General features: G+C 35.3%; 2 protein-coding genes across 2 annotated transcripts in view; both read left to right on the top strand.

Moving 5' to 3' along the window:
- Positions 1-15,653, top strand: part of Oamb (Octopamine receptor in mushroom bodies) — a 113,845-nt gene extending 98,192 nt beyond the window's left edge. The window contains exons 4-10 of the mRNA XM_073080103.1: positions 9,212-9,448; positions 10,016-10,226; positions 10,615-10,786; positions 11,188-11,467; positions 12,160-12,377; positions 12,795-12,971; positions 13,206-15,653. Of these exons, the coding sequence (XP_072936204.1) occupies positions 9,212-9,448; positions 10,016-10,226; positions 10,615-10,786; positions 11,188-11,467; positions 12,160-12,377; positions 12,795-12,971; positions 13,206-13,209 (1,299 nt within the window). The 3' untranslated portion in view covers positions 13,210-15,653. The remainder of the gene's footprint in view (positions 1-9,211; positions 9,449-10,015; positions 10,227-10,614; positions 10,787-11,187; positions 11,468-12,159; positions 12,378-12,794; positions 12,972-13,205) is intronic.
- A 665-nt stretch (positions 15,654-16,318) lies between these two features.
- Positions 16,319-23,977, top strand: part of HtrA2 (HTRA2-related serine protease) — a 33,997-nt gene continuing 26,338 nt past the window's right edge. The window contains exon 1 of the mRNA XM_073080084.1: positions 16,319-16,495. Coding sequence (XP_072936185.1) covers positions 16,461-16,495 — 35 coding nt within the window. The 5' untranslated portion in view covers positions 16,319-16,460. The remainder of the gene's footprint in view (positions 16,496-23,977) is intronic.

The following is a 23,977-nucleotide window of genomic DNA, read 5'->3' as shown; positions in this document are numbered from 1 at the left end:
TGAACGAAAACATCGTGAGGAAACCTGCATACCTGAGAGATTTATAAACAAGTAATTAATTAAAAAAATCAAAAACCCGACTGCACCAAAAGGGCTGAAGTAGAATTTCCAAAAGCAGTGAAATAGGCATTTCATTATTTTTATCCAGAAAGCCAAATACAAAGTTTCATAGTAGGTGTCTGCTTCAAAAACAAAAGATGTTCAAATATGTAATATTATCCTATTTTATCATCGTAGTGCTCAACCTATGTGTAAAATTCCAGCACGCTTAAGTTCAGCGGTTTCCCTTTGCGTTGATCTCTGGCACAGCAACTCACTCATTTAGTCAGACAGTCATCTCGATGTGTTATACGAGTATATATGTTATAGGCAAACGTTGTATTGCCATATAAACAAAAAATAGGGGTGAACAACCCTTATCACTTAAGGGTAAAAAAATAGATAGTAGCCTATTCTCAGACCTACTGAATATGTATATAAAATTTGGTGAAAATCGGTGAAGCCGTTTCGGAGGAGTACGGTAACTAACACGAGAATTTTATATATAAGATATATTATACATATAATGTATGTGTAATTTCCTCTTAATTTCCTTTATTTTGATACCCTGCTCGATAGGTTTGGTTAACTTTTTTAAAACGTGTTACTATTTCGCGAAAATATCCACCATTTACGGTCTATAAAATATATAACTTTAGTAAATCAAAGTTTCGGTCATTATTTTACCTCGTTAGAGGTAGAATTTCATTATTTTTATCCAACAAGCCTGATACAAAATTTCATAGTGTTTGCTTCAAAATTGACGATTGTTCAAATGAACTTTTAACCCTTATTTTACCCTCTAAGAGGTTTATTTTTCGGAGGGGGATAACTAAGTGTGTCCTTGTCGCTGTCCAGAAAGCCAAATACAAAATTTTATAGTTGTTGCTTCAAAATAAAAGGATTTCAAAAAAACTGTTTTCCCCTATTTTACCCTCTTAAGGGTGGAATTTCCAAAAGGCCTTTCTTAGTACTTATTCACGCTATATAGGGAACCTATGTGCAAAATTTCAGAACTGTAAGGTCCTTGGTTTAGGGTGTACGTTGATTTTTGAAAAACGAAAAAGTCATTTAGTTAGTCAGTCAGTCAGTCATCGTGCTATTTTATATATATACAAATATGTTTTTATAATCTCCGTTTAATTTCCTTTCATTTGATACCCTACTCGATAGGTTCGGTTAACTTTTTTTTTTAAATGTGTTACTATTTCGCGCCAAAAATCCGCCATTTTGATTTTTTTTTACTAACACCTATCTAAGGACACTCGGGTCATTGAGACAAATATAATGACACCTTAACTGTTGAAATTCATCCAGCCGTTTTTTAGATTGGATCAAATAAAGAAAGACAAACATACAAGATACGCGCGAAAAACATAACCCTTCCTTGGCAGTCGGGTAAAAAGAATCTCAAAGGTGTGTAAAGTCTACCAATACGCACTTGGCCAGCGCGGTGGACTATGGCCTAATCCTTCTCATTATGAGAGGAGACCCGTGCCCAGTGGGACAGGAATGGGTTGATGATAATGATGATGTACATACATATTTGAATTCAGTGGTAGATACAGGATTTTCAGAATTTTCAGTTTCTGGAATAAGTCCAAAGTTGTCGAGGAGAAAAGTTTGCCTTCTGAAAATTTGCGAAAGGATGAACATGATTTTTGAGCTTGAGCAGGAGCTTTCAAGGCAAAATTTCCAGGTTTTATAAGATCACGGATGTTCTTAATACATGGTACATGATGTTAGATTTAACAACACGCACAGCCAACTACAGTGACTACAGTAAACATTTAGGAATGGACCTACTTGTAAGGGAGTTCAAAAAATTAATTGTTATTTGAAGATCATGGTAGAGAAAAATCCAATGACCCCAATAAAGAAGCGTACTCATGTAAGGGTTAACATTTCTGAGTGTACTGCCATCTAGTATAATTTATTTGAAAGACGAAGGCAAAACAAGTTACCTTTCCAAATGAGGGAATGCTTTTAGTCCGTCGACCTTTAATTTTTTGGTGCAAGCTCTTTTACGTATATTATTACAGTGCCCTTTACGACCGTATGGGTAGCGAAGGGTTTTTGGTTAAAAAATAAGAAAATTTCAGTTGCTTTTCTACGCATAGCTAATTTAAACTCGGTATTTTTTATACAAATTAGAAATAGCAAAAATTCCTACAATTTACCTGACGGTAAGTGGCCACTGCTGCCCGTGGATATCTCTTAGCAACCTCAGATAGTATTAACATCTTATCTGTGAGTGACAGTAGCATTGTTATCTCCTGAGGACTAAGCTGACAAACCAGATTTTAAAGTTGGTAGAACCCTATGTAGTCGACTCCAACGGCACCACCGCCATACCTGTATTTGCCTAATAACAGTAGTGTTAGGCGCTGCTGTATTTTGGTTTGTTGAGGGGTGTGGTAAGGGAGACATACTTTCCAAGTCAGTTTAGTCCTCAGGGTAGCGCCGTATCTATGGCCGACAAGTGGGAATCTAATCTTATCTGGGGTTTAAGATGTCCATGGGCGGTATTTGCCACTAACCATCAGATGGACTGCAAGCTCGTCTACAACTCCTATATTATAAAAAATATATTAATGCATTATTTTTATCAGTGCACACAGCCCCTGTTCGAGTTTTTCATTGACTACTCCAATGACATAGTGTTTTTTTTTCTCGGGAAGAGTCTGAGTGTGGTACAAGGTATACGCTGCCGGCGTTATTCATATTTTTTTTATAATCGCAATATATAATCTCTTTCCTTTCCGGCGGCGGCGGCCGGCGTTATTCATATTTTTTTATAATCGCAATATATAATCTCTTTCCTTTCGGAAGTGAAAAATAGAACCTTGGGCAGATCGTTGCTTTTAAGCGGTTACAACAAATAAATTATTTAATTTGCTAGAGCCGGAAGGAGCAAGATAAGAAATAGCATCTGCAACAGACTTTTTTTTTATAGTATACGAGTAGCAGACGAGCATGCAGTCCACCTGATGGTAAGTGGCTACTGCCGCCCATGGACATCTGTAATCAACCCCAGATAGGATTAGATATTCCTACCTGAGGTCGGCCAGAGATGCGCCGCTACCCCTGAGGACTAAGCTGGAACGCCTCGGTAAAGTCTGTCTCCCTTACCACACCCTTCAAACCGGAACACAGCAGCGTTCAGGCAGAACTTTATTCTAGTTGGAGTTGATTATAGATGTCTATGAGTAGCACTAACTTATCATCAGGTGGACTGTATACTAATTTACTTCGCATTCTATAATTACAGATATACATGTATGTATGTTAAAACTATATTTTCGAAAAAAAAACATATAAAAAGTACGTTTCTTTAAATATAGGAGTAGTAATATAGGACACGTACCCATTTAATACCTAATTTTATTTTAGCAAATAAATTAAGTAAAGTAAGGGAGCGGAGTATGCAGCCTAGCTGATAATAACCGGCCACTGCCGCCCATGGACAACTGTAACCAACCGATTATTTTTATAATATAGGAGTAGTGGACGAGCACACCACCTGATGGTAAGTGGCTACTGCCGCCCATGGACATCTGTAATCAACCCCAGATGGGATTAGATATTCTCACCTGAAGTTCTACACAGATGCGCTATCCCTGAGGACTAAGCTGGAACGCCTCGAAAAAGTCTGTCTCCCTTACCATACCCTTCAAAACGGAACACAGCAGCGCCTAACACTGCTGTTATTAGAAATAAGTGTGGACCGATGAATTTGTAACTCGATAAGAGTAGATAACTTTATGTCACCCACATAAGCGTTGCTACCCCTCAGAACTAGCTGTCTAGCCTCGAAAAAGTAACCTCCTAACACAAACTAAATAAAATAGTTATAAGTAAATGAGTTTCTTGCACCAAACGCAATTTTCCCAGCCGATTGCGTTTCATATGTGCCTACGTTCCGTTGGTAGCGGCTTTAGAAAGCGAACATTATATCGACGGATTTATTTAAAATATCTGTTTTATGGAATAGAAGTCTAGAATGTGAAAGGATTGCCTAGTTCGAAGTTCAGCTTCTCGGTCTAAGGTTCGAATACCTCACCTCAGATTTCTTTGAAGTTATGTGTATAGATGTCAGATTAGAAATTATATATCAATGCAGGTATCGTGAGAAAATGTACACAATAAAAATTGGTTTAAAAATCTCAAAAGTGCGTGTAGTCTACTAATGCTCACTTGTCCCGCGTATTCCACCAGAACTAGGCCCTCCTCAGTTTGAGAGGAAATACGTGCTCAACAATGGTATATAGTAGATGACGTCGTATGTACTAAGCTCTTCCTTACCACAGTTGGTAGACCCGAATACAGCGGCGCTTAAAAATCTTATACATAAAATTGTCGTGTCACAATGTTAGTTACCGTACTCCTCCGAAGCGACTTTACCGATTTTCACTAAATTTTACATTCATATTCAGTAGGTCTGAGAATCGGCTACTATCTATTTTTCATACCCCTAAGTGATAAGGGTTGTTTAACCTTAACATGTTTTTGTTTATATGGCAACACAACGTTTGCCGTGTCAGCTAGTATATTATAAGGTAGCAATGGGTGTAGTGGTAGTATCTTCGGAGTCCATTAAGTGTCTAACTACCTTCAACAAGACATTTATTATAATAACAAAAAAAAACTCGACTGCTTAGTTAAAAATATTATAGCCTATGTCACTCCCACAATTTACACGAATCCAACGACACATTACAGTTAAAATCATACAGTACATACATAAATACTTTCGATACGTTGCCCTGAGTCAGGCAAAAATGATGATAACACTGAAAATAATTACCTCACTTTTGATATAAAAAATAATGTTTCATATTTGTCGAAATAATCTTCGTCTGTACACGAGATTTGTTTTTAATCCAATCCCAGGGAACCCGAATTAATTTGACTGGAATTACTGTCATTAACCTGTCTCTTCAGCCTCAGGGTATTTTGCTCTGTACTTATTTTTTAACTTAATTCTACTCACCAAATGTACATTATAAAATGTTTAAGAGGTTTATTTATGTTTCAAATATCTTGGCCTCTGAACCTTTATTCTACTTAATATAAAGGTTCATTTAAGAAGTAAAGAAAGCAATAAGTTAATATGCGGTCGCATCCATCAATTTTGGGTTTGTTTGATTTTTTTAGTGTTAGTCCTTTTTTCTGTTCATGAGGGGGAAATCTTCAAAAGGTACCCGGTGCCGTGTGGAGCGATGCAAGGTTATGTGGAATTCTTACCGCACTAATAACTTAACTAAGTACGAAAGTACTTAGTGTTAGTCCTAGTCCTCATAGATGATGTCCAGGGTCTGATGATGGTGTTGATATCTTGTAATGAAATGACCCAAGTTAATCAATCGGAGCCCTTTTGATTAGTTTTCTATCTGCTATTAACCATCCGCTACTCTTACCGTGATCCACACTAGACGTCGCTCACCCTTTACTTATTAAGAAATAAATTATAAGAATCAGAAATAAACATCTGTGACCGAGCTCAGGTAGGAATATCTAATCCTATCTGGGGTTGATTACAGATGTCCATGACAGAAGCCACTTACAATCAGGTGGACTGCATGCTCGTCTGCTACTCCTATATATTGAAAAAGTAGAGATAATTCCTGACTCTAAAATCCTCTGAACTTCAGAGAATAAATCAAAAAATTATGATTATGAGAAACCAAAGATTTAATTTCGATTTAAACTGTAAACCCATTCTGAATCAATCACTAACATCCAACCAACTAAACAACCGACCAAACATTATATGCAGTAACCGTACCACCAAAATATTCATCTCGAATTCCGAGAGTAGCTTCAGACGGAAGTAACAGATGCTGTCGAGATTAAATTCAATTGTGGTTACAATAATGGATACTGTTACGGTTGCAGACTGAAGCGTACCAAAATAGTTTGTGCATTATTATTTTACACTAAAATCACTGAAATACATAATAGATTTATAACGGTACTCACGGAAAGTTGGTAGAACTCCGACTCTGGCGGTGGTGATGGTTCCACTCCGGCGGCACCACCGCCACACCTATTTCTGCCTAATAACAGCAGTGTTAAACACTGTTGTGTTTTGGTGGTAAGGGAGATATACTTTTACTAGGCTTTCCAGCTTCGTCTTCAGGGGTAGCGGCGCATCGGTAGTCGACCTCGGGTAGGACTCTGATCTTATCTGGGGTTGATTACAAATGTTTGCTACTCTAATATTATAAAAAAAATCACATTATTTTTTAAGTATAGAAGTAGCCAACGAGCATACAGCCCATCTGATGGTTAGTGGCTACTGCCACCCCTGGACGTCTGTAATGGACCCTAGAAAAGTTACGAGTTATTTACGTCAGCCACAGATACCTCTGAGGACTAAGTTGGAACTCATGCTGTTATTCCCCTCTGGGAATAAGTTGGAACTCATGCTGTTATTCCCCTCTGGGAATAACAGCATGAGTTCCAACTTAGTCCTCAGAGGTATCTGTGGCTGACGTAAATAACTCGTAACTTTGAGTTTTCAGTCATTCAAATCATTTGCTTTAAGAGAAAGCGAATGATTTGAATGACTGAAAACTCAAAAAATAGACATTCCTACTTGGGATTCAAACATTTATTTGTAGCAAATATTCATTAATTAAACCTTACAGTTTTATAGCGGCAGCATAACTGATACTAACTAATAAATCTGTAACCCGAAGCAAATCCGGCGAAAATAGTCTATTTTATGAGAAATTTATCGCTCCATACTCATAAGGCTCTATCACCTTCGTAAATCCGAAAGTATGAAAAAGTCCTGTAATACTTTCAGTAAGGCACTTGTCTCCGATTGATGTGGAAACGAATTACGATGACAAAGCGATGCATCTTTTGGCAGCACAAAATGAGTGAATTTTCTCAATTCGTATTTTTAAAGTATAATATTTCATTTTCCCGCATTATTTAAGTACGAAAAATTATATACAATAATACTTTGATAGGTGATAGGACCAATATATATATGATACTAGCTGACCCGGCAACCGTTTTGCTGCATTATCACTTAGGGGTATGAAAAGCCGATTCTTAGACCTACTGAATAGCCATATAAAAATTTGGTGAAAATCGGTAAAACCGTTTCGGAGGATTACGGTAACTAACATTGTGGCACGAGAATTTTATATATAAGATAATATGTCTACTGTCTAGTGTTAAGCAGTTATTTACATTTCGGTCTTATGAGGCGACTACCTTAGTTCTCAGGGGTGGCAACTCATCTGTAATCGGCATCAGCCAGAACTTCTGTTCTATATTGAGTTGTTTACAGATGTCCATGGGCGCCAGTGGTCACTTACCATCACTTCGTTTGTTACTACAATCGGAGAATAAAATAAAGTTAATATTACAGTAATCTTATAATTTACTTTGTTAGTTAAGTATTTCCTTACCCCTAAAGTTTCATTAGTCGCCTTTCACGACATCCCCTATGAACCGGGGCAGGCCTATTGTTTCAAAGTATACACAATGAGAGAGCTTAATTATTAAGGGAACTGCGAATTCACTGCAATATACTTCTGGTATTAGGAATTATTATGTATATATTATGTGGGTGATATAACACTTTGTGGTTTGACTCCGGAGGCACTACCGTCACATCTATTTCTGACTTATACCAGCAGTGTTAATTGCTGCTGTGTTCCACTTTGTAAGAAGACTAATTCGAGGCGGTCCTATTTAGTTCTCAGATGTAACAACACATCTGTGGTCGACCTCCGGCAGGACTTTAATCCAATCTGAGGTTGATTACGCCCACGGGCGGCAGTAGCCACATACCATCAGTACACAAACAAAACTCGTATAACATTTTTGGTAAAAAAAATATGCGCTATTAAACACGCCATATTAACACATTTGAAAAACTTTTAATATAATCTTTTATTACAGTATGATTTAACATCTTTTATTACAGTATGACAAGAAGTAGCATAACTTCCTTTTCGTTATAATATAACTATTTATTCTGTTAACTTATGAAAAAAAAAATATGTCATTGTCGTTACGAAATACCTGCTGTACAATGAAAGTATAATTTAGATGAATTATTATGTACATAATTACGTATTTAAGTACACGATAATTTTGTGTCATTTCCATCATGAATTCCCATGTAATCTAATTTACGAGGGACCGAAAATTATGTAATCTGGCCAAATTCGCTCTAATAAATTTATATCTTGAAGCTTCAAGCAATTTTCATACTTAATTTTATATTCTTAGCTATAATTGCTATATAAGATTTCAAGGATGTACTTAAAATTCCTCTAAAGATGCGAGAGTAATTGTATAGATGGCGTCCTTCATATAATAAGTACCAAAGTATGATTCCGCTCCGCAATGCTAGTTGCATAAATATGCTGATATGAGGTTTTTTTTTATAATATAGGAGTAGCAGACGAGCATGCAGTCCACCTGTTGGTAAGTGGCTACTGCCGCCCATGGACATCTGTAATCAACCCCAGATAGGATTAGATATTCTTACCTGAGGTCGTCCACAGATGCGCCGCTACCCCTGAGGACTAAGCTGGAACGACTCGGAAAAGTAAGTCTCCCTTACCACACCCTTCAAAACGGAACACAGCAGCGCCCAATACTGCTGTTATTAGGCAGAAATAGGTGTAGTGGTGGTGCCGCCGGAGTCGAACCACAAAGGGTTCTGCCACCTTCAGGTTGTAATTAAAATGTGTGTTAAGGGTCATACTTATCCGAGGCGTTAAAAGGTAGTCTTCAAGGATAGCAACGCATTTATAGCCGATCCCCAGGTGACTGAAGTTGCCTTGGGCGGCAGTGGGCATTTATCATCAGGTGGACTGCATGCTTGTTTACTTCTTCTATTATATAAAAAAAATCATTTATATTTTACTTCAATCTACTAAGAAATGTCATTGGTCACAGCGTCAAGAAATTGCGCCGCGAAATTCTGAATCACACTATCGAATTTTTCTAAACATCTTGCATATATACTATTATATACTAGTTCCGAAGTCAAAAAATGTATCTCGGCCGCTTACCAAAGATTTATTTATTTATTCACAACTTACATCTTACATTACAGGAGCCTAATGCGTTAGTGTAGCTTAAAAGAAACAATTAACATATGCAACGCTAAAATATTTGTTCTATCCCTTTCCAGGTATGGATCTTCGGCGACGTCTGGTGCTCGGTGTGGCTAGCTGTGGACGTGTGGATGTGCACAGCTTCGATCCTGAACCTCTGCGCCATCTCCCTCGACCGCTACGTAGCTGTGACCCGCCCTGTCAGCTACCCCAGCATCATGAGCAGGAAACGAGCCAAGGCCCTCATAGCTGGGCTGTGGGTCCTGTCCTTTGTGATCTGCTTCCCGCCGTTAGTTGGGTGGAAGGATAAGAAGGTAAGATTGTTGTTGTTGTTGGTACATGGTTAATGGCGTGGTCAGATTTATAGGCATGTAAATATAGGGTGTATAAGGCCGGATTCAGTTGTCCTACTGAGAAATAGAAGTAAAGAATAAATGTATGCTATCCACATAAAAGATCAGCACAGCATACGCTAGCATAACAGCAGCAGGGAACACAATAGTATTTCTTGTTTCTAATAGACCTATAGAGCTTTACTTTTTTTTTAAGCTGAAACTTCTTTGCATTTCGACTACAATAGCAACTCTTTCATGCTTTCTTCTAGCTTTTACAGTTTTTATTGTATTGTCGTGCAAATGTTTTGTAACATCGATAACCGTGTAGCGACTTCCCGCTACTCGTCAAGAGATGGCGCTGCTGAATCACGCTATCGAAGTTTTCTAAGAATCTTGCATATATACAAGCTCCGAACTGAGACTGTTGGAGCACGGCTGCTCCCGGGGCATGATCACTTAGCCCGGCAGGAGATCTCTCAAAACCGTATCAAACTGGAATAAGCCGAAAAAAACTTAACATTCTAGTCATTCATCCTATCTTTCCAGTCTGACGCTCCAGATCTCAAGGAAGGTCAGGAGCCGGACCCACCTTGTCCATGGACGTGCGAGCTGACCAACGATGCTGGCTACGTGGTCTACTCCGCGCTAGGCTCCTTCTACATACCCATGTTCGTGATGCTGTTCTTCTACTGGAGGATCTATAAAGCCGCTGTCAGGACAACGAAAGCTATCAACCAGGGCTTCAGGACTACAAAGGGTGGTTTGTATCAATGTTTTGAATTTTTTATAGTTTGATACATTATTATTTAGGTTTTTTTATACTGATGTGAAAAAAGTAAATTACGTACTTAATAGATAATTTAAATTTTTCAAAATAAAATGATAAATACCTTGCTGGAGGCTCCGTGCTCCCTCATAAAAATATTTTAATTATTATAGATGAAATATTTGTAAAAGATACTTCATACAAATCTAATTCTGTTTAAATCGCTTTAATACTTTTTGCAAATAATAAAATACTTTTTGAATTGGCCATAACTGGTAGTCAACCTATTGAATTCTGTCTAACATATTGAATTCTGAACCACAAAAACTAACATTTTTAAAGTAAGCGGAAAAGTGAACAACTAGAGAAGAACTTAAAGACAATTTCTCGGTTTCAGGTAAAGGCCTAGGCAACAGATTTGACGACAACCGCCTAACGCTGCGGATACATCGCGGAAGAGGTTCCAACCGTCCACATGGATCGCCTCTTTCCACTGCCTCTAATCATTCCACCAGCACTTCCCTCAGTGCATCACCGGAAAGACTTAGAAGGTGGGGAAACTTCGAAAAATGTTTTATCTTCAAACCATTCAAATAATTTCAGAATATAAATTCACTACTCTTATAGTACAAGCGTTGATAGAATGAAAGTTTGATAAAGTTAAAAGTATCATTGGATTTTTTTCTTATTTCTAACGTCAGGCTCTATCAGATTATTGCTAAATTAACGGGCTCAGTTAACATGCTCATGCTCCATTGAAAAAAAAAATTGCAAAAGTATATGTGGCGTGAATATTGTCTTCACTGGTGGTAAACCGGGTCAATGTCACTCGTAGATTTCTGTAATTAACATAGACCAATCGATCAAATTTGTACTAAAACAACTCTACCAAATCATCGAAATACGTAATTTTACTTATAAATATATCGTGCACTTGTAATTCAATTTCCAGGCACTCGAGCGCAAGGAGAGCTCACGAAAAAGTAAAAATATCGGTCTCCTACCCATCTTCTGAGCAAATCTGTCCAGCTCATGAGAACTCAAGGTCACCGAGCCGATCGCCAAGCCCTTCGTTATACGCAGTCCATTACGAGAGAGATGGGAGGGAGTTGACGGAGAGTAGATTAAGGGTCCGACCTCCTCAGCATTTGGCGCCTGGACCCTTGTTCGATGAATACGACGATAAGCCTCGAACTACGAGGCGAATGGGAAAAAGAAATATTAAAGCTCAGGTAAGGTTGAATGATGAGCTAAATGTTTCCCCTATTATAACGTAGATACGTGTACGGTAGTGGTATCAAATAGACATTTTATATTTTGATTTAAAAAGACATTTTTTTGATGTGAAACATCTATAGCCGCACGTAAAACCGATTTCTGGCGTGGCGACGCATGCCGTCGCCAAGCTATACGATGGTATATATATACAGTCTATATGCAGTAGTGTGTACGGTGTGGCGACGCGTCGCCATGCGCAATCGTAATATTTTATTTTATCATTATGACATATTTAGTTCCTATCACAATATGTTCTTTTCTGCATATTACTTTTACAAAATAATGTCGATGTTTCACAACTGCCAGGCGTCTCGTGACGGCTCTCATTTTTTTCTTTGTATTGGGTATTGAGTTGGACGACCACATTATGTTAAGAGATTTTTAAAAATCAATGACATCGAACTCACAACACAAAATAGATAAGATTTGTAACGGGGTGTAAACAAATGTCTTATCTGGGGTCAATGACTAATGCTTTGGTACACTTGAGTACTATGATGGGGCCCCTTATATTAGTATTTCCATACCATACTTTTGAGAGCAGCTTGACATCACTCATAAAAAGAAGAGAAGAGTTGTAGCGATGCCTTTAAGACGGACGATCTACGAAAAGATCTATCTTTGAACTCCGACTTTATATTCCCAGGTAAAGCGCTTCAGAATGGAGACGAAAGCAGCAAAAACCTTGGGGATCATAGTTGGCGGTTTCGTCTTCTGCTGGCTACCATTCTTCAGTGTTTACGTGGTGAGAGCGTTCTGTGGGGATTGCGTGACGCCTATCGTCTTCTCTATCCTCTTCTGGCTCGGATACTGCAATTCTGCTATCAACCCTCTCATCTACGCGCTATTCTCCAAAGATTTCAGGTAATTTTCACTAAGAATCATCAACCAAAAAAGGAAGATAGGTGCAATACAGTACAAACACTTTTGTACACATTTTATAACCATTATGTACTATATATATTTTGTTCTCACTGGTTAAAATTAAAATAACCACCACAATTCTTAGTTTATTAATGACAATGCCACAATTAGCCTAATTAATTAAATATAATTAATTATTACACTATTGTTTGATTTTTCTGAAGACTAAACACCGTATGACAGAAAAAACTCAGTTCTATTGTTTGTATTATAGTTTTATATGCATAAATAATTTATTTTATTTGCTGATATAAAAATTCATAATATTTTCCTTAATATACTAATCTAAACTTAAATAACTAACCTCACCAAACCCAACCCACACGTAAAATCTAACTTCTCTAACTATAATTTTAGGTTCGCGTTCAAACGTATCATCTGCAAGTGTTTCTGCGGAGGCGGCAGTACTCGGAGGGACTCCGATGGCGCCCAGGACTCCGTTCCGAGGAGGTGTCCCCGTCCAGCCCACTCTCACTCACACTCTCACTCGCTTGACGACCACGATTCGTCAATGCATACTCCTAGCGCGGATAGGTGAGACACAGGAGTATTTGTATGTAAATTATATTTAACTATATTAAATAAAAGCAATCAGAAATTGAACGTGGGATGTTACGAAATACAATTTTGTCCGTATAGAAAAGCTTCAAAATATGTTATAAAAAATAACTGTTGCTATTTATTCATTAAAAATAACGTTATTTTGAAAAAATATTTAACGATAATTTATAACAACAGTCCCTTATATAATTATAACGTTTTTTTCAGGTGACGTCAAAACATGCGACGGCAAAACGCTCAAATCCAGCCGCCCGTCGCATGTGCCTTGTAACAGAACTAGTCTTTGCAGAAACAGTGCTTAAACAGTGATTTAAATGAACTCTCATTAAATTTAATGTTTTGTTATTAATAAAATATAATCGTCAATGTAAATACGCTACTGTTAACTTTTGCACATAGTAATGTATATAAAGCATTTGTAAATAAGACTCTGATTTTTATTATAAATGTCTTGTGGAGCTGACTTTATATTGTCCAGGCACATGTCTGAAAAGAACCTGTTTTTTAACGTATTGTTTGCTATTACAACAGTAAATATATCGTAATTTATCATTATTTGAATTAGGAATTATAACGATAAAGAAAATTATTACAACAGATTAAAACGCAATATTAAAGCCAGCTTCACATGAAGTATGTACAGTAGTACCTCTTTTAAACTAATTTACTGGTATATTGACTGTAATCCTGATCATATGCATAATATACCTACCTACTTAATGATAATTGTGTGTATACATGTGATCTAGTATTAAATGTTCCCCAATTACTTGTTATTTCATTTGCTTAATCTTCACTTGTAAATATGTTGTAAGATTGATCACGCAATAGATTTAAAAATATTTTAGATCTTATATCGAACAAACCTTGATCCAATGATATAAATTAAAAGCAAATAAAGTATAAATAAGATTTTAACCGTGCTTTGGTCGCAAGTCTGTTCCTATCATTACCGTATCCTTAAAATTATCATATAATTATTTCTTGAAAAGACTGTCAAAATTATTAATTACGTAATTGTAATAAATATGAATGTTGTTATTGTAATATAATATTTGGGGTAAATAACTTAATAACCTGTAAACTACTTTATGAAAATGGCTATATGCTTGAAATATAATTACTATCATTAACATTTTTATAAACATTTCTTTATTTTTGGATTTGTTCAAGTAATTTGGAATTGGTTCTAGGAATTAAACCCTCTTCTAGATAAAGTATTATAACAATGGCAAGAATAATTATAGATTATAATAATTGTTATAACAAGATAAAAAATGTAAAATATTTCAATGAGGGAGGGGACTTGTTTTTTTTTTATTTAATTTATGGAAGTTTATGTTGTCATTGTCGTATAAAACATTATTAAATATAATTCAGATTTAAAGTTAAAAATACTATTTTACATTCAATTTATTATTAACACGCTTTTATTAGCTTGGGTTGTATGTAGGTATATATGTATGTACGTAACAGTAACGGAATCTTTGAACCCGATTTCTATCCACAAAATATTGAAGAAGTGTCAAAGACCGATGACAATACACGATTTTAATAATTTTATACCATTGGCCTTATCAACATCCTCAGGATTAACGATTTTCGAGGTGAGAGAAAGCGCCTTAGGGACAGTTCAGGCAAAGTTACTAGATTGATTTTTGTGCTTTTCGAAAACTGATAAGTGGAGCACCCCACACTTTTTCCACAATTATACTTTTTACTGTTCCTTAATTGATACCTAGATTAAAAATATTTTCTACTTTTTAGTTGAGTTTATCATAAAAGCGTGTTTTTTCGTTTTTTGAACTATATTTATTAATGTAAATAATAAACAAACTACGCTTCATTGTATATAATATATTGTTTGTTTTATGAAATGCAAGGCTTATAAATTATTTAACTAGACCTAATAAATACTGCGTTTATAACAGCACTGAACTTAGACATATTTACATAGTGTAATATAATCGTAAAATAACCGTTAGCCCTTCGTAAAATTAGATAATCTTGTAATAATTTCCAAATAACCATTTGCAACTACATGCATGTATGTATAACAAATTTTAAATGATTTATAGATTTTGTAACAAATTGATAATAATATATTTGGTTATTATGTTTTTATTTTTAAATTATAAACATATTTAATCCATAGCAAAATGTCTACATGAAAAGTAATTATACTATTTTATTCCATGCCAGTAAGAGCATAAGTAGTTAAAATAATATTTCATTTTTTTGAAACAAATAATTGATCTTGTTACCTATTTAGATTTTAAATCTTAAATGTTATATATAAAACATGAATGTTTACCAAATGTAACAGGCGTAATAAAAATATTTCTAGAGGCTTCAACACCTCTTCTTATTTCTTTTTTACATTCTTATCCTCTTCATATGATGATATTTCCTTCATAAAATGTTATGCTTTGCGAAATCACGAAAGTAAAATTGCGGAAGTGTCATCAGGAAACTAGTTTTAACAACATTCAGGAGTATAGGTACTATTTAAAAAAAATGCCTTAATATAGTTACAATAAAGATCCGACCTCCAGAGAAAACACAATTGGGTTAACAAGTATTTCATCAGACTATTATGGGACTGAATTTATATTTAAGTTTTACTGGTATTAACACTTAAACAAGTGATGATAATCAAAGAATTTTCAAATACATGTGAATAATAAATAAAACAATTTATCTTTCTTTTATTTCTTATAGTATGTAAGTGTAAGAGATCCCCTGTTCCTTTCTTATTTCGTATTGTACGTTTTCCATTACTGTTCATTCGTGTGTTGTAAGTTTATGTATGGATATAAAATATTATGTACAAATATACGACATGTTATCAAAGCTGACTTTTTATTGTTCCTTTCTTAATAAAAAAGTTTTTGGACTCTAATTACTTAAATAATTACGTTTTCTGGAAATTAAGTAACTGAACAAGTTATTTTAATTTACACGGGAACAAAATAAATAAACGTATTAATCATCAATAATTAAACATAACAAATTATCGAAAACATAGAACGCGCCTGCGAATTTTTCTTTCTATAAGGCTAAAATTTGTGCAATATACAAAACATGATTAATTATATCAGGAGATTGATCTTTTTAACTATTTCGAAAGTCAACATAGTTTATAAAATCGACGGTTTTAGCAGCTACTTAAAAATAAGATTAATTTTATCTTATCGTTATAACACAACGCAAATCAATATATTCGTTATCGAGTAACGTTATAACGTTAAAAACCGTTATTAATATAACTGCGCGCACTAGCCACTAACCCAGCCGCGTAATGTCATGTCAACATTGTCAAATACCAAGGCCATTTAGTCGCGCGGCCGCTGTCGTGGCCTGCTGACGTGTGTAGTTACGTGTGTCCTTATCAGAACGCCAACTCGTGTTATTATCAAAGTGCTGACCGCCTACGCTCTGGTATAGTAAACAACGCGAAATATGGCATCCACGATGTATTTTGGGGGCGTGGAAGGGTAAGAACCGCTTTTTAGCCCGCTTTTTTCAACGTTATATGCAACGGCATGCACTAGTATTGTCGAAAGTAGAAAGGTTTGCCTTGAACGTTCATAGATGTCTCAAAACGTGCGAAATTAGATGATAACGCACTATAAAACGCTTATTTTAATTATCCTTTATAAAAACATTCATCACGTAGTTATTTACGACTTTATTTTGATTAAAATGGACTGCCATTTGCAATAAATCGTGCTATCGTATGCAGATTTGTAACTAACACATGGTTCATATTGTTTATTTCTCTACATCAAACAGGCGTGACTTGACCGGTGGATCCAGTGTGTAAATTATGGACTTTATCATTGTCAGCTTAAGGATCTATTTTAAATGCCACTTACCCTGTGGAATGCCAGGCATTTTCGTTGGTCGTCAACCTTGAATTCTTTTTACGTTTACTTTTCTGTATCAAAACGTTATGCAGTTTTTCTGTCTGTTTGTAAGACTACTCTCCCTATATCACGGTTAACACCACTGTTTGAATTTTTTACTGTACTAATTCAATAGTTTTTTGAGAAAAAGATAAAAAATCGATCAGTTTAGAAACATTAACAACAATAATTAATTTAAGTACTTATACATTTTTTGGCTACCAAAGATGTAATAGTGACAAGGTCTAGTAGAGCAAAATTGACAAAATACAATCTTTGCTAAGAAAACCATTTGATAAATTAATTATTAACGACCTTTAATAATTGATTAAATACAGCTTGGATAATTGCTACTTATTAAATACGTATCGATTTCAAAAACCTAAATGGAATATGATTTACGTTTCATAAATAAAAGCAAAAACCACAGATAATTGTTGAAAAGTGCGTGCGTGCATCGTAAATAACATAATTTAGCGGCCGACCTCGTAAAAATTAGGATGCCAATTAAATTATCTTGTCTCATATCAATCCAATGTATATTTTTGAATTAATTAATAAATAATGGGGTAAATATCATTCTTTTTTGCGCTTTATATAAATGAGTAACTCATTTTGTTTATTTGTAAGCATTCCCATAAAATATATAATTGATCGGAAAATTATATCACGCATTTAATTTTATTGTTCCAAATATTTAATTGTTCCGTATTTAAATATTGTGACACGATTAAAATAAACAAAAAGAGACAATAGGAAAATTAGACACAATTAAAAACAAAATTCAAGTCGATAATTGTATTATATAAAAAGTTATTATAAATGTATATACATCTCCAAAACAATAGGCGTGAGAAAAAAATCATTCAATTATGATTTTTAATGAAAATGCAATATTACAAAAAATGCAAATATTAATGCACATGAGACAAAACCATTGACTCATTTTTAATAACGAATAAAAATACTAACACAAAGAAATAAAATATCCAAACGAAACCATTCGTTCATATTTGATTTGGATTGCAGTACGCAAGTAACAAAGTTATATTTATGTGAAGTGAAAGGTATTGCGCGTAGAGGCTTGTCGGGGGTGTGGCGATGTGAACGCACCTGCCACAAAACATCCTGCTTGGGATTTACGTCCGTGGCATTGGTTCGTACAGACTTAGATGCCATATATGACCACTATAAATGTTAGGTAAACGTAATGAACATGTTCACCTGATTGTAACTGCTTATGGACATTTGTAACAAGGACAATGATAGACTCGAAACTCGCCGTCTTGATTGAGGGGTCCGAAATTCAAATCTTAATAATCTATGATTTTTCAGTTATTTCGTATTAGAAATATGTATCACTTTCTTTAACAGTGAAGGAAAACGTAAAAAAATCTCAAAGGTATGTGAAGTCTACCAATACGCACTTGGCCAGCACGGTGGACTATGGCCTAATGCTTCTCATTCTGAGAGAAGACCCGTGCCCAGCAGTGGGACAATAATGTGTTGATAATGAAAAATGAAATGAAGGAAAACTTGAGGAATGAGCAAACCTGAGAGATTATTAAAAAAGTTCACAAAGGTATTTGAAGTCTGATAATACGCATGTGGCCAGAGCTGTGAGTACACCGCATAGTAATGAATTAATGCTAATCCTTATATCCTAATAGCCCGTGCCCAATACTGGCATAGTAGTGGGTTAACAACGACATTTGTAATACAAAATAAAATTGATTGTAAACGAGAACTTCGTTGGCAGACTGAGAAACGTATATGTTTCTGTGTTACACCATTTAAATCAGAACAAAGAAACATGATACTTCGGTTAAGGCAGAAATAGGTATAGCCGTATTCCGCTGCATTTGTACCAAGAAGAGCTCTACCGTTTTCCAAGAACTTAGTGCAAAGAATAAAAAACAATTTGTTGTAATACAAACCTGTATTTAATTTTGACACAAGACGACATTCACAAGGTTAAAGATAAATAATTTTCCGCTGATCAGTAAGTGCGAAGCTCATATAACGTGTCTCAAAGTCTAGTCTAGTTTAATACTATCTAGCTATCAATATCTGAGCTATTAAGACTATCTAGGGTCATTTCAATGATAAATACACTTACATTAAAACAATCCGGTAGCCGTGCCTCATAAATAAATTGAAACCTTTTTTACTAAGATTCAGCATTCAGTCCATCAGATGGCTAAGTGTCTATTGCTGTGCCTTGGGCATCCGTAATCAACCCTAGATGAGATTAGACTCCTACTAGATCGGATTAGATCGTCCACAGATGCACAACTACCCCTGAGAAATTAGCTCAAATGCTCAAAGGGTTCTACCACCTTCACCTACTTACATTTCAACTGCCATTCATTTGTCCTTTGGAAGTTATTCATTGGCATTACTCAGAACTCTGTCATCAGATCAACAGTCTACCTTATCGGAGGACGCTCCTTCCCATTGATTTCTATTATGGGCCATCGAACTATCGAGGCCTCCATCCGAATAATCGAGTCCTCAATTGTAAACTGTTTGCCGTTCGGTTAAGTGTGGTACACTCAAAGATCTATTCCCCATCACAAAATCGCAATTGGTATTCCTATTTCATAACAGATGCAAGTATTATGTAAACCTCGTAAAGGTCAGGTGTCGACGTAACTCCGATGTCACGGAGGCGTGGTAATGCTATTATTGCAAATGATCATGATTCTTCTATTTTAACCGCAAAATAATTATTTCCTTGAAAAATTTGAATTAGATAAGTGTACGTAGTTTGTTGAATTCTATGGGATTTTATTGATTTTCAGTACATTTATTACTGTTTATAACGGAATGAGACCATTGCTACGCAGATTAGGCGGATGTTTCCAATGCTGTTTATATATCGAAAAATTGGAATAATGAAACAAAAATCAAAATGGAACCAGTACATTAAAAAGTAGAAACCTGGATGTTTCAATCAGAAAATTTCTGATTTCAATCAATCTATTTCAATCAATCTATTGCTGACGTGAAGCAGTTCCTACTTTTTCATGAAACGGTGCCGATGCCGGCAGAGTTCCAAATGAGATGACCATCCTCAGGAGTGATAATGCATCTCTGATGGGCTTCACGTCAACGTCAATCTATCACCTTTCCAAGATGAAGTAGAAGCGGCGTAAGAAACTCCATAACAGACATTTACAAAAATACAGTCGAATTGAGGTATTTCTCTTGTTTTGAAGTCAGTTAAAAAGTATGAAAGCAAAAGTTTTACACCGACAAACCTAAATTAATGGAACATGTGGAGTTGAACTACTTCACCCTATTTGTCACCCCCTATCTCTAGGCCCCATTAGGCTAAGCCTATAAAATATACAGAATAATATCTGTTATAATGTGTTGTAACAAATATTGATTGATAGCGGTATCAATACAGGCTCTACCATTCTCTACCGCCCACAGAACTCTACTTTCACTGTATTAATTGCAGTTTGCGCTACATACAAATACTCTATATAATGTTATATAGTTATTTGTTAACCAATGCGCGCTTATTTCGTACAAATATTACATGGGTATTCGTCTATTTTCAAGGTGTTTTTTTACTGGGAGTGGATGGGAAAATTCGTTATTATAAGGAATAGCAAATGAGCCACGGGGCCGATAAAAATATAAAAACCAAACTAAAACTGTATATATATTAAAAAAATATAGGTATACCTATTACTTTTTTTAACAAGGATAAAATCCATAATATAGTTCGAATAATGTTATCCACGCGTAGTTAATAACACTATTCAAAGAAGAATGCTAAAAAGGAATTTTGGGCATACCCAAAGTGCATTAGTCATGGGGTTGAAAACCTGCATGTAATAATCAAAACTCTGTCCAAATTGGATTAGTAGTTTTTGAGAAAATCGCGGACATACAAGTTTACATACATAGCGGTCGAATACAGAACCTCCTTTTTGAAGGTTAAAAGGAAGTTTTGGAACCTTATTCTGGGAAGCCCTAAAGATCATTGGTTGGCACGTCAGGGGTTGAAAACCTACACGTACAAAACATGAAAAGGGTTATTAATTTTAAAACGATAGTTATTGCAGTGTTTTTATCATATGTAGGCCATAAATAATATCGTACGATCATATCTTCATAATGTTTTATTGAAATATTACTTTATTAGTATTGTTGCAGTTTGTATGCAGTAAATAAGGAAATAAACGGTTTAGGGTTCATTTATGACCGATATTAAAATACCATCTATCGAATGTTTTGTACACCAATTTTGAAGTTTGACAATTTCTTCATACTAGACATTGTTTTTCAATATTTGGTTGATGAAAATTAGATAGATTGAGTATTAGTAACGGGCGTTATATGCACATACAGACATAGAACGTTTCAGACGCGTACCGTGACAGATAATAGAATTATCAATGTACATTGTACATGTGTAATTAACTTATTTATAATATTTACTGTAACTCGACCACGCTGACTAGCAAAATATTTTACAAAAGAAAATGTTTTATCCGACACGGGCTGTGTCTGACACGTTCATTGCCTGTAGACATAAATGGGAAAGCATAAGGATGCTTTCTTTGTTAGTATTAATTTGTTAGGCAACCTGACGTATCATTTTCGATATACCAGTGCCACGGAGCAGTAAGCGCTTCATCTCATTATAGTTATCTTTAATTAAATGACATGTTTGTTCTAATACAATAATTATATGAATATTAACTGATAAGGCATATTTGCATAATAAGTTCAAGTTTAGGTATTTGCACGAAGATTACATATCAGTAGAAATGATATAATTGTCTTGTATTTACTTAGCTAAAATAAATAAGTAAAGACTAGTAGGTAAGTATTAGACAAAGCATCTAAGCCTCGACTTATGTAGATACATTGTAGGCACAGAGCACGGAACAATAAATTGTGCAGAGATACGTTGCATACGTCAAAGTCTACTTATTCATTTTTTATTTATGACATCATGGTATTTAGTGCATAGACCATACAAAACTAATCTCCGTTTTACCTACCAATAAAATTTTCGAAATGACAGACCAAAAAAATTGTTCTTTTTGTAACGAAGTAGCAAACATCCAACCAGATCCCCAATCAGAGAGATGTCTAAATGATTAATTTAGATTTCTGTTCCGGGTCTGGGTGTTTGTGTATTCATCTATCCGTGTATGTCTCCGTCTATGTCACAGGAAATCCTAGTGTGGGACCGTGAGTGTAAAATGCGTGTTTAAAATGTTTAAAGGTATAATCCAAACCAAACTGCTAGTCCGCTTTGAAATTGTTGCGAGCAGGTGTAATCATACAATTTGCTATGGCGACGCGATTCATTTCTATATTCAGAGCAGACTAGCAGTTTTACGTGGACTATAACAATCATGTAGTCTATCTGGTAGTTAGTGGCAACTCCAACCTGCAATCCTTGAATCTTGAACCTCGAATCTGCATCCACTCAAAAGGTTAGACTCCTCAAATCACTTTCGATAGCGTTGCTATCTATAAGTATTCAATTACATCGCCTCGTTTAAATGTCTCCTCTTACCATACCCTCCAAACTACACCTTAGCAACACTTAACGATTATTAATCCGATATTGATTTGACGGAGATGCCCGAGGGGTCAAACTATAAAAAGTTACTACTTTCAAAACCAATGTACTAAGATAGAGACGGATTTCCTCAAACACTTCAAAAAACAATGAAAATGATAAGCTATCAATAGGCCATATACCGATACCGCAGACGATAAGATGATTCGCATTGTTATTGAATAACCTGAGGTTATTTCCCGGTAACCCGCATTTGAAAGTAATCGATAGTAACGAAATGTTGCGACAGTTATGGTAAATTCGTGACTTACATTCGTACAGATTGGACGTGGTAGAACCCTTGGTTTGACTCCGAAGTCATCACAGTCTCACTATTATTTTGGCTTGACTCCGGAGTCATCACCATCACATTATCCTTACTAATATTATAAATCCGAAAGTAACTCTGTCTGTCTGTCTGTCTGTCTGTCTGTCTGGTTGTCTTTTCTTCACGCCTAAACCACTGAACCGATTTTAATGAAATTTTGTACAAAGATAATCTGAGACCCGAGAAAGGACATAGGATAGTTTTTATCCCGGAAATCCCACGGGAACTATAGATGGGATGGCGATCTGAGATCGATTAATCGGAGAATCGATCTTTTGAACCAAAAAATCGATTATTTTAATCGATCTCCAATGATGGATCGATTAAGTGAGTCGATCTTTCAACCCAGAAGATCGAAATTAGATTTTTTCATAATTTACCTACAGTTACTTTACTTATCCATGTTAGTCGATCATCTATTCTATTTGTATAAAAATGAATATTTGTCTATATACATTTTATAAAATCGGAAACTATGCATTTGATCAAGTGATAATCTTTTGCAAAGTTGTTGTCCAAGAGCCCACGAAGGTTTGGGAGTTGGTAAGACCGACAGATGGCACCACTGTCATTTCAATGAAGGTACGAATTTTCTGTTTTATGTATGTCATATTATATCTTTAAAATGCGGGCGAAGCCGTGGGCACCACTAGTTATTTATAAATAATCATGTATTGCAATTCTGTCTACATTACTTGGTACTTTGCTATATAAGCTCCGATAAGAAAGTAATAAAAATAAAAATACGATGTTTTTAAAAGTTTTTATTCAAAAGGATATTACGAGTAGCAACGCTTAAATAAAGGCCCAGTTAAAAAAAATAACAAATAACTAGAACCGACTTCAGTATCTCTACAGAATGAAAAAAAATTAAAATATAAATAGATTAGGTACATAATTCGGAAGGTAGGTAAAAATAATTTATTTTGAGTTCTACAGTTTCTTTTCAAGTTAACTAACTTTGATGTAGGCATAGAACAAACTGAACCAAATTTCGAAACAATACAGTCTCTCACAGTCTCAGACAGAGTCTCAGACATTTGACTAGGAAATTCAAGATTTATTTATTTTATATTATTATTTTATTTACAATTTCCTGTTAGCCAACGCACTATCACATCACTAACCACATGGAATGGGTCAAGTT

The sequence above is a fragment of the Epargyreus clarus genome, unplaced genomic scaffold, assembly GCF_041222505.1.
Source record: "Epargyreus clarus isolate Ecla_fem2 unplaced genomic scaffold, WU_Ecla_fem_2.2 ptg000002l, whole genome shotgun sequence".
NCBI lineage: Eukaryota > Metazoa > Arthropoda > Insecta > Lepidoptera > Hesperiidae > Epargyreus > Epargyreus clarus.
This window is presented reverse-complemented; position numbering and strand designations above follow the sequence as displayed.